Source organism: Scylla paramamosain, chromosome 43 (genome assembly GCF_035594125.1).
Source record: "Scylla paramamosain isolate STU-SP2022 chromosome 43, ASM3559412v1, whole genome shotgun sequence".
In the NCBI taxonomy this organism is placed as follows: domain Eukaryota; kingdom Metazoa; phylum Arthropoda; class Malacostraca; order Decapoda; family Portunidae; genus Scylla; species Scylla paramamosain.
In genome coordinates, this window is record NC_087193.1 from 12,381,636 (window position 1) to 12,393,443 (window position 11,808).

General features: G+C 39.3%; 1 protein-coding gene across 4 annotated transcripts; it reads left to right on the plus strand.

The window, feature by feature from the left end:
- The first annotated feature begins 5,517 nt into the window (after positions 1–5,517).
- On the plus strand, positions 5,518–11,363 carry LOC135093652 (valine--tRNA ligase-like). Of its 4 annotated transcripts, none has more exons than XM_063993119.1 (10): positions 5,518–5,944; positions 6,363–6,495; positions 6,691–6,834; positions 6,925–7,137; positions 7,818–7,962; positions 8,055–8,307; positions 8,986–9,189; positions 9,545–9,653; positions 10,312–10,446; positions 11,292–11,363. In XM_063993119.1, exons 5-9 carry the CDS (start codon positions 7,901–7,903, stop codon positions 10,347–10,349), a joined length of 666 nt encoding a protein of 221 aa, XP_063849189.1. In that variant the 5' UTR covers positions 5,518–5,944; positions 6,363–6,495; positions 6,691–6,834; positions 6,925–7,137; positions 7,818–7,900; the 3' UTR covers positions 10,350–10,446; positions 11,292–11,363. The 4 variants fall into 4 exon arrangements, with proteins under 4 accessions (XP_063849189.1, XP_063849188.1, XP_063849190.1 ...); XM_063993118.1 differs by having other exon boundaries at positions 10,312–10,507; positions 11,292–11,319; XM_063993120.1 differs by having other exon boundaries at positions 5,519–5,944; positions 9,545–9,729; positions 10,312–10,507; positions 11,292–11,319.
- Positions 11,364–11,808: the final 445 nt, after the last annotated feature.

The following is an 11,808-nucleotide window of genomic DNA, read 5'->3' on the forward strand; positions in this document are numbered from 1 at the left end:
TTATAGAAACAATGAATGTAGTTAGGGTGGTGGTGGTGGTGGTGGTGGTGGTGGTGGTAATTTTCTACTACTGGCTCTAACAAATATACTAACATAATAACAAATATACTAACATAAATATTTATTATTTTTCTTTTACAGCTTATTTGATTTATTTAATTATTTTATTGGTGGGAGGGAAAATAATTTTTTTTGCAAATTTATTGATAAATTACATGTTTTATTTATATATTAAGTTTATTGATGTTATATTTCGCGGTTTTGTTAATTTTTTTTTTTTTTTTTGGGTGGCTTAATACTGCTTTGTTTTGCTTGGTAAGGGTTCTCACAGGTGTCCGCAAGAGAGAAGAGGAACATTTCACCCTCAGTCAAGAATGAAGACTTCTACATATATTTTTTTTTTTGGTGTTTGGCTTAATACTGCTTTGTTTTGTTTGGTAATGGTTCCCACAGGTGTCCACAAGAGAAAAGAGGAACATTTCACCCTCAGCCAAGAGTGAAGACTTCTGCTTCAGTCATCTAGGTCTCTTTAATGTAAATGTATCTATGAAGAAACAGCAGACAATGAAATAAATGTGTTGTTTGTGTTTTAACTGTTGTTGTTGTAATGCTTCCTCTGACGCGGGAGGTTTGCCCTCTGGCAGTGTTATTGTTGCCAGGGTTTTTTTTTTTGGTGTGAATTGTTGCCTTGATGGTCATTTTGTTTGCATGGTGGTGTTGTCGGTGAGGCCATCTGGTCAGGATAGGCAAGGTTGTCTTCTGTTACTCAGACTGATGGCAGCCTTTTCTTTATAGGCAATGGACGCATAGCCATGTTTTCTCAACGGGTCCTTTTCTTCCAGGCTGCCATGGGAGGACGGCTGTGGTCTGCTGTCTGTTTCCACTTGCTGCGGCAACGCGGGAGCCACAGGTATAAGGTACACCGGTCGAGTTGACCACTCGACCGGTCAGGTTTAGGTTAGGTGTGATATATATTTTTTTTATATATATATATATATATGTCTTAGCTACATGCTTGTTAGGATGTATAATGCACCTTCGGGTGCACTTTTTTCCCTTTTCTCTCCCAGAAAGAAGATGTTCCGGGTTCCTGGTTGCAGAAGAAGAAGATGTCGCCGCCGGTATGCCAGTCGGACTAGCCATCCGACTGGCAGGTATGATTTTTTTTTTGGTAGGATCGCGTAATGTATATGTATATATTTCCGGATATATGCATATATATAGTGATCCATATATTTTTTTTGATGCATACATTTTGATATACGTCCTTAAGACGTATATCTGATGTGTGTATCAATTATTTATTTATGTCTTAGCTACCTTAACCCGTTAGGCATGTAGCGCCGCTGTGCGCGCCTTTCTTCCCTTTCCTAGCTAGTGTGTGGCAGGCGCGAGGGGAGATGGAGGGAAGGCGCGATGGCAGCGAAGGCGCGATTGCAGTAGTAGCAGCAACAGGTAAGCCGGTCGGCCTGGTCAGCCGATCGGCTTGGTTTAGGATAGGATTATTGATATATATATATTTATTTCATTTCATGTATGTCTTAGCTACATTTATGTCAGGATGTATAATGCACCTAGAGTGCGCCCTTTTTTCCCCTTTTCTCTCCCAGAAAGAAGATGTTCCAGCGGCAGCGGGCCGGTCGGGTTGGCAACCCTGCCGGCGGGGGGTTAGATAATTATTAATAAATGTATGTGTATGTATATATATGTATTATTTATAATACTTATATATGTATACATTTTTGCTTTAGTGGGATTATATAACTTGTGTATATATATATATCATGTTTATATATATATAGACTTTGCATTAGATGATTAAATAATTTGTGTATATTATATACCTATATATATGTATATTTTTTCAATATACATAATATATGTTAAATATACATTGTCTAGGATTGATATATTTAGCTTTTATAAATATATCAGAGTATATATATACCTATATATATGTATATTTTTTTAATATATGTAATATATATGTTATATATACATTTTCTAGGATTGATTGATTGATATATTTAGCTTTTTATAAATATATCAGAGTATATATATACCTATATATATGTATATTTTTTTAATATATGTAATATATATGTTATATATACAGTCTAGGATTGATATTATATATTTAGCTTTTGCAGCTGTTGTGATGTGCAGGTGTATGCCTGGAGTGTACATCTGCATGTTGTGACAGTTTTTAACTCAGGATTTAGCTATGTATTGTCAGCTCTTGCAGCTTTCTAGGATGCACAGGTGTATGCCATGTGTGTACATCTGTAAGTCCTAGCGATCTGTATTCTGACTTAGGATTTTTATATATTTAGCTATTTTACCTGCTAGGCCATGCATGTCTAATGCACCTTGTGTGCCCAGTTCCTTCCCCTTTCTTTAGTTCTGGCGGGGGACCTGGGTGGACAGCGGCAGGCCCGGTCGTTCCCTCGTGGGGCCGTGGTGGGAGTGACCGTCAGGAAGCTTCCATTACGGTAATTATTTTCTCTTTTTGTACTAAATTTAGTTATATTTACGTTAACTTGATATTCATGTTTATTCATTCGTTGCTGTGGTCAGTGTTTGTGGCGTGTGGTTTTGTCTGTTTTTACCAGTATTTCACACTTTTTTCTCCGCATCAATACCCATTCTAGTTTTATTATCTGGGGTCTTTCAAAGTTTTTATTTTTTATTTGTATGTATTTGTTTGGTTTTATGAATGTTTGTTTATTTTTTGGTATCAGCTGTGTATTTTTAGTATTACAAATGTACTTTTGGTGTCATTATTGTACTTTTGGTGTCCTATGTTTTTTTTTTTTTTTGGTGGCTTGCTTTTACAAGTATATGTATTTTCTCATTTTTTAAATATTTCTTTTGGTTTTGTGAATATTTTCTTGGTTCTGTGAATATTTTTGTTGTTTTATAATTTTACAAGTATTTTAGGGATTTACGAATATTTTGGTTTTATTTATTTTTTTTTTTTTGGTTTTATGAATTTTTTAGTTTTACGATTTTTATTATTATTATTATTATTATTATTATTATTACTATTATTATTATTATTATTATTATTACGATTATTTAAATTTTACAATTTTACAATTTTTTTTGGATTCACGTATATTTTTTTTATCTTTACGGATATTTTTTTGGGTTTATGAATATTTTTTTTGGTTACGATTATTTGTTTTAGTTTTATGATTTTACAATTTTTTTGGATTCACGAATATTTTTTCTTATCTTTACGGATATTTTTTTGGTTTTATGAATATTTTTTTGGGTTTTATGGTTATTTATTTTAGTTTTACGATTTTACGATTTTTTTTACTTCCACGGATTTTTTTGGGGTTTTACGTATATTTTTTATTTTACGTATTTTTTTGGTTTACGTATTTTTTTTTTTTTTTTTTGGTTTTACGTATTTTGCTTTTACAGATTTTTTTCTTTTACGGATTTTTATGGTTTAGGATTTACGGATATTTTTTTTTGGTTTGCGGATGTGCGTATTTTTTTCCATTTGCGTATATACAATTTCTTGGGTTTACGTACATATAATGTTTTGGGTTTACGTAATTGTTTTTGCGTTTTGGTTTTTTGTTTGAAATGGTTCTTTTAAGGAATTGACTTATTAATTTTTTTGGTTGCTTTTTATTTATTCTTATGTGTTTTTCTCTTGTTTTTTTTATTTAGTCTTCACTCTTATATGTTTTGGTTTATTTTTCACTAGTTTTTGGTTTAATTATTACTGAAGAGGGTATGAATTTTGGATATATTGGTTCCCCTTTTTGGGTTTTTACGTATATTTTTTATTTTAAGTATTTTTTTGGTTTACGTATTTTTTTTTTTGGTTTTACGTATTTTGCTTTTACGGATTTTTTTTCTTTTACGGATTTTTTTGGTTTAGGATTTACGGATATTTTTTTTTGGTTTGCGGATGTGCGTATTTTTTTCCATTTGCGTATATACAATTTCTTGGGTTTACGTACATATAATGTTTTGGGTTTACGTAATTGTTTTTGCGTTTTGGTTTACATATATTTGAGTTTTTTGTTTGAAATGGTTCTTTTAAGGAATTGACTTTTATTAAATTTTTTGGCTGCTTTTTATTTATTCTTATGTGTTTTTCTCTTGTTTTTTATTTAGTCTTTACTCTTATATGTTTTGGTTTATTTTTCACTATTTTTTGGTTTAATTATTACTGAAGAGGGTATGAATTTTGGATATATTCGTTCCCTTATGCACTGGTTTAGTACATTTCTGCACAACCTCTCAACCTGGCGACAATGAGTGAGGTGGCGCCTCATGACACCCTCGCCTGTGAGCGAATAATACCTTGCTTGAAAAAAAGGGGGGACCAGGAGCCACACAGAGAGAGAGAGAGAGAGAGAGACTATGCGTGAAGGACTGTGTAATATATATTTTATTTATTTATTTTTCACTTTAGGTTAGTGAGTGTGTCTGTTCATCCAATCTGTGCAACTTGACCATCCATCCAGTCAGTCTGTCAGTCACACATCCAGTCTGCTCACTGTCACCCATCCCATCACCCACTCACCCAGTCACTCACACATCCCATCACCCACACACCCATCTCATCACAGGGTAGGGAAATTCATAGGTAAATGGCACAGACCGTTAAGAATCTAATTTAAATCACAGAAAGATACTCTGGCAGTTGTCTGGAGGCTGGCTAAGGATGAGCTAACAGATATTAACTCACTGAAGAGGAGAGGGAAGAGTTAACTAACTGAGGATGTAGAGGCAATAGATGAGGGTAAGAACAATAGCAGATATTGTAGTGGAGAGTTTTGGACAAGAAAGTGAGGAAGTGGTACCTGAACATGAGGGAGGGCTGGAAAAAAGTGATGGAGAAAGAAGCCCTATGGAGTGTGATGCAGAATAACATTAATAGCCTCATCTTGGGATTAAGCCAAATGTTTATCCTGATGAGTCTGGATATAATTCACCTTACAGAAATAAAACTGTGATGAGTTACAAGTAGAGAACATTGAACAAAATAGATACAACTTATGAAAAAGATCAAATAAGAAAGGAGTGATGTTTTTAGTTAAGGCAAGCTTCGAAGTGGCTGAATACAATGTGGTGATGGACTAGCAGATGCATTAATAATTAGAGTCCAGAATATACCAGGCAAAAAGATGATTCAAACTGACTGACATACCAAGCAATCAATTAGTGAAATCAGTCTTTGTTGACTATTCCAAAGCCTTTCAGTTTGTCGACCTCAGTATACTGTTAGGAAAAAGAGCGATATTAAGACATGAGGTATAAGCACTCCTGATTCAAAGGCTATTTGACTGATAGTGTGTGTGTGTCCTAAATTTGTTTTCTTATCGTATGACATAATTATAGTTTTAGATCCTCATCAGTCACTGCTACATCTTGCAACCAGTATTTGGAGAACACAGTGAGAATAATTGAGGGTGGTTGCATCACCCTCAATCACGATCTACAAAACTCAAACGATGACCAAGTAAGTGCTCAAGTAATGTTCAGTGTGTATGTGTGTGTGTGCAGGAGTGGTCTTGCGATCATGTGCATTGTGTGTTTTTCATTATTATTATTACTATTATTATTATTACTATTATTGTTATTATTATTATTATTATTATTAGTAGTAGTAGTAGTAATAGTAATATTGTATCACGGTATTTTATAATAGAGCCTCAACTTATACTAGTCTTGCCTGAAAATCTCTCGTTTTCTATCATTCTCCCATCCTGCAGGCCTGAGCCCAGAGCGAGACCCAGAGAAATGTAAACAAACGCAGAGTCAGACTTGATATACGGGTGAATTTGTTGCTTTTTAGAGCGGCAATGGATCTGTACATGCGTGAGGTGGCGAGGGGCGTGGCCAGGGGGCGGCTAGCAGCGTGTGCCACCAGGGAAATGTGTATGAACATAAAAAAAGGCGCCTGTCAAGAAAGGTGAGGCCGGCTGCTGCTTTTCATTTTCATTTATTTGTTTCCATCAGGTTAGGTTTATATTAATTCAGTTAGGTTAGGTTAAGTCTCTCTCTCTCTCTCTCTCTCTCTCTCTCTCTCTCTCTCTCTCTCTCTCTCTCTCTCTCTCTCTCTCTCTCTCTCTCTCTCTCTCTCTCTCTCTCTCTCTCTCTCTCTCTCTCTCTCTCTCTCTCTCTCTCTCTCTTTTGCCTGAAAAGTTCTACTTTATATAGGCTAGCTTGGTTTAATTGTAAAGATTTCATATACTCATATATACCAGTATGTAAAATGACTTGGCTATAAATAAATGTTTCAAATGTCTCTCTCTCTCTCTCTCTCTCTCTCTCTCTCTCTCTCTCTCTCTCTCTCTCTCTCTCTCTCTCTCTCTCTCTCTCTGATGCAGGCACAGATGCAGGGTGGTGAGGCAGTGTTCATCCCAGGGGCAGACCACACAGGGTCAGCAACACAGGTGGTGGTGGAGAGGCACCTGTGGGACGCCCAGGGGAACACCAGACACGACCTTGACAGACAGAAGAGTGAGTGTTGCCTTGAGAAAACTAGAATGATAGAGAGACATGAATATACAAAACTGTGTGTGTGTGTGTGTGTGTGTGTGTGTGTGTAATTTTTCTATGCAGTCAAAATAGTTACCCAGTTTTCTGTTTTCTTGGGCAATAGACTGTGTACAACTAACTTACATATTTAAAAGACAAATTTTCCTTTTTTTGCAGGTTTATTGATGAAGTGTGGAAGAAGAGGAGGAAGGAACAATTATATTCGACCAGCTGCGGCATCTGGGGGCTTCACTTGACTGGGACAGCTGTGTTTACCATGGATACAGCGAGAGAATGGCCTGTGTGTCTGTCTGTACATCTGTAAGCATACCTGTCCTCATAACCTCTGACACACACACACACACGCGCGCACACAAACAAGAAATTTCACCAAAACACTTTTCCTCGCAGTGACGGAAGCATTTGTCCGTCTGTACGATGCTGGGCTGGTGTACCGCAAGGAGGCTCTCGTCAACTGGTGCTGCAGCCTTCAGTCGGCCATCTTGGACATTGAAGTGGACCACCTGCACCTGACAGGACCCACGGAGCTGGCAGTCCCAGGGTACAGCAAACCGGTCAGCTTCGGAAAGATGTGGGACTTCCCTTACAGACTGGCAGACTCAGGTAGGTGGTGAAGGGGTAACTAAACAGGTGTACTGACTTAATTAGGTAATAGAGGAGGGACTTCAGTTTCTCCAAGACTATTTGCAAAGGCCACAGAGATACCTAGCTGGGTTCTCAAGATTAATAATGTAGAAATGTTGTTAATCTATCACTAGAACCATTAAAACATTCTTGAAAACCCGTATTATTTCATCAGGAGTATTTTTTCAAGGCCACAGAGATACTTAGCCAGGTTCTCAAGAGTGTTTCTCCTCTTAATAATATACAAATGTTAATCTGTCACTAGAACTTTAAAAAACATTCTTAAAAACCTGTGTAGCTTCATCTAGAGTCCTTTTGAAATAGTGGTACTGAGATGTTTCAGAGTATAGGCCTTAGATATGTGAAAGGTGTATAATATTCATTGTGGTTCTTGAGCTGTGATAGTATTTGTCAAGTCTTGCTAATGATGAACTGTAGCAGTACTGTTGTCTGCACTGTTTACCACCACAAAGACTGACCTAAGTCTTGCTAATGATGAACTGTAGCACTACTGTTGTCTGCACTGTTTACCACCACAAAGACTGAGCTGTGGTGGTTTATGAGATCCAGTAATACCATTCATTAAGTCTTAAACTGTTAACTGCATCATCACTACTGTCCTCACTATTAAGCATAACAGGGCTTCACTCCCCCCACAGGGTTTGCTGAGGTTTGAGGCTGGGGGGCAGTGCCGTCGGCCCTGTCGGCACTGGGGCTGTACAGAGGGTGCCACGCCCACCCCATGATGGTGCCTCGCTGCAGCAGGACGCAGGATGTCATTGAGCCCGTGCTGAGGCCCCAGTGGTGAGCAGATGGTGATGCTGGAGATGATACTGGCATATTGAGTATTATAATTATCCACAAACACTTGCTTGCTTACTTTCATGTCTACACAGGTTCGTTCGGTGCAAGGAGTTGGCACAGGAGGCGTCCGAGGCTGTGCAGAGCGGCCATCTCAACTTGGTGCCACAGCTGCACAGGAGGGCTTGGCATAGCTGGCTGGACAACATCACAGACTGGTGTGTCTCCCAGCAGCTCTGGTGGGGCCGCAGAATGCCAGTGTACCACATTACTGCAGCAGATGGCGAGGAGGTGTGGGTGGCGGCTGCTCGGAGGAGGATGCAAGACGGAAGGCTGTGGAGAAGGAAGGTGTGTGTGTGTGTGTGTGTTTACCTAGTGTTAGTTTGGATGGTCTGATATATGGCAGAAATTTGACTTTTTTATTGTTTTTCCTTCAGTTGATATACTTTCTTTGTGTTGTATCTCCTAGTGTGTTCCTATTATCAGTATTACCTTGGGGCAAAGCTGTACCAAATTGTAGTTTTTCTGTACAGTTGAGATGCAGTCCTTGTCTGTATTACCTTTATAAACCTACTCTGGGTACCCTCCTATATTTCTGTGAGGAAAAACTGCATTATTTTATATCATTCAAGTGAGTGTGTGTGTGTGTGTGTGTGTGTGTGTGTGTGTGTGTGTGTGTGTGTGTTTCTGTCTGTCTGTCTGTCTGATTTTATTCTAATTGGATGACCTGACTTGACCTGAATATAAGGAGAAGGAGGAGGAGGAGATAGAAGAAGAAAAGAAGAGAAGGAAGAGGATGATAAAGAGAAAGTGTGTGTGTGTGTGTGTGTGTGTGTGTGTGTGTGTGTGTGTGTGTGTGTGTGTGTGTGTGTGTGTGTGTGTGTGTGTGCAAACCCTCATTAAAAAAATAAACTTCATGTAGCAATAGATGAATAAAAATCCTGACGGCTACGTTAATAATCGCAACTTTCCGTCTTCACCCTGTGCTCCTCCCCAGGCACACCCTTGACCTCCATGTCCACCCAGCAGGAGGAAGATCTGGACACCTGTTTCTCCTCTGGCCTGCTTCCCTTTGCCTCGCTGGGCTGGCCGGGTCAGGGGAGAGGAGAGACCATGCCTGACCTTGCTCGCTTCTACGCAACGACCTTGAAGACGGGTCACGGCATCCTCTTCTGGGTGGCTCAGATGGTCATGCCGGGACTCAACTTGATGAGGAGGCTTTCCTTTGAGGTGAGGCCATCTGGGTCTTGGTCTCCTGGTTCTGTTCTCTGTTATTAATCTTGTTTTTGTTCCTTTGTCTTATGTATTATCACAAACTCCGGTAACTAATTGTAGGCGTGTAATTAGTCCATATATTCATTGGTATATAACTAAAATATCTGTTAATACTGTAAACTCTAGCATTACTAATTGTTTGATAAAAAGATGCAGATTTCTGAAGGCTATTAATGTTTATAGATGGTGATAGATTGAAAGAATTGACTACCTGCTTATTACCTTTCCTTCCTCTTATGTAACTTGATATTAATTGTTACCAGTATTGCCTGTGTTATATCACCTGTGTTATATGACCCTCCCTCCCCAGACTGTGCTGCTGCATGGCCTCCTGGGTGATGGTGGCGGCCACAAGACGTCCAAGTCCTGGGGCAGTGTGATAGACCCCCTGGATGTCATCAGTGGGGGCGTCCCTGGAGGTGTGTGACTTGCTGGTGCTGGACTGTGTTCTGTACTGGTGTTGATTGGGTGTGGTGAGCAGTATCTGGACAGCAGGTGATACATGAATATTTGTTAAAGCCTCTTACCAAGTGTATTTTTTGAAGGAATGCTGTAAAGAGAGAGAGAGAGAGAGAGAGAGAGAGAGAGAGAGAGAGAGAGAGAGAGAGAGAGAGAGAGAGAGAGAGAGAGAATTTTTGAAGGAGCTAAAGAGAGAGAGAGAATTTTTGAAGGAGCACTAAAGAGAGAGAGAGAATTTTTGAAGGAGCACTAAAGAGAGAGAGAGAATTTTTGAAGGAGCTAAAGAGAGAGAGAGAGAATTTTTGAAGGAGCTGAAGAGGGAGAGAGAACTTTTTAAGGAGCACTAAAGAGAGAGAGAGAGAGAGAGAGAGAGAGAGAGAGAGAGAGAGAGAGAGAGAGAGAGAGAGATTTTTAGATGTGATGTCAAAAATTGTGTTTATAATTCTGTTTTCTCTCTTTTCTCCTTCTTTGTCTTTTCATCTTTTCTCTTTTCTTCCTTTCCCTCTTCTCTACTTCAATTTTCCTTTTCATCTGTGTTCTCTGTTTTTCACCACATTTCATCTCTTCCCTCCTCCCTCACACCCTCTTACCCTCTCACCCCCCCCCTCATGCCCTCAGGTACTGTGCGAGAGGGTGGAGGGGAGCCTGAATGCTGAAGAAGTACTCACTGGTCTCGTATGAACTCTCCCACAGGCATCCCAGAGTGTGGAGCTGATGCCCTTCGCTCCACCCTGTGCTCCACCAACTTCAGGAGTCAGTGTGGCATAGATAGATGTGGATGACTGTGGTGTCTTGTCTTGTGTGGAGTTACAAGGTTGGTGTATGGATGGGTAAATGAAGTAGAGATAAGATTTTAATTAGTGGTATTGTAAGATTGGGTAGGAGTTCTTCTTCTCTTCTCCATCAAGGGCTGACGTGTTGTGTGCTGAGTGAGTGTTTAAATATATTAGTAGGAGATAATATTTTAGTGGTTCTTTTCCCCAACAAGGGTTAACGCATTGAAAGATTGTTGTGGGTGAGAGTAACAGTTAAAGTTGTGTGCCTTGTCTTGGTACATGTAAGAGATAAGCTTATAGGTGTATTTGTAAGGTTAAGACAGTAGTGTTTCTCTTCCCCAACAAAGGTTAAGGTGTTGAAAGAGTGTTGTGAGTGTGAGGTGAGTGTGAAAGCTGTGTGCCTTGCCTTGCTATGCGTTTGTATATTTCTCATAGCACTTTCTTGCCAGACCACCTGTGTGTGTGTGTGTGTGTGTGTGTGTGTGTGTGTTATATATAAAATGTAAATAAATAACTACATTTCTCGACTGATGGGAGAAACACACTTTTAAAAGGCTCTATTCAAAGTAGCACAGGTTTTTAAGGATGTTTTTATTGTTTTAGCGACAAATTAACAACATTCCTACATTACTGTCAGGAGAAACACTCACAAAAACCTCTGCTAATCATCTTTGTGGCCTTTGAAATCAATTGTGAGAGAGAGAGAGAGAGAGAGAGAGAGAGAGAGAGAGAGAGAGAGAGAGAGAGAGAGAGAGAGAGAGAGAGAGCTAAACCAATTCAACTTGATATGAGAGAAAATCTAATTATCTTCCATTCCCACAGAACCGTTGCCCCAAACAATGAGTGGTGGAGGGTGCGTTCTGCGTTGACAGCCAGCATGAGCGGTGACAGGAGGTGTGTGAGGCGCATGACAGCTTTAGTGACAAGTTCATGCAGGCAGTGGTGCAATATTATTCCCTCAGCACACTCATTCACTTTGAGGGCTTGGAAACCACACTGCCTTTCAGATTTGTGGAGAAGTGTGTGTGTGTGTGTGTGTGTGTGTTTTTGATAGTTATATTAGTTGTTTAAATCATGCTGGGCTAATCTCTATCCCTCTATCAATGTGCTTGTGTGTGTGTGTGTGTGTTTAGCTATTGCACGAGACAGGGGAAGAGGGAAGAGGAGGAGAGGAGAGGTGCTTGGGAGATGAAAATGTATGTGTGTATGTGTGTATGAATATTTTCCCTATCATACACAAAAACACCCTTGAAATTCTATATATAATTTGCCATAGAACACACTTACTCTCTCCCACATGCCCACTCCCTCTCTCCCACCCTCTCACCTCCCACACAGC

Coding starts and splice junctions, on each gene's coding strand:
- LOC135093652 (XM_063993119.1), top strand. CDS start 7,901: ATGATGGTGCCTCGCTGCAGCAGGACGCAGGATGTCATTGAGCCCGTG. Junction 8,308..8,985: donor GAAGGCTGTGGAGAAGGAAG/GTGTGTGTGTGT, acceptor ATGTCCACCCAG/CAGGAGGAAGATCTGGACAC. Junction 9,190..9,544: donor TGAGGAGGCTTTCCTTTGAG/GTGAGGCCATCT, acceptor CTCCCTCCCCAG/ACTGTGCTGCTGCATGGCCT.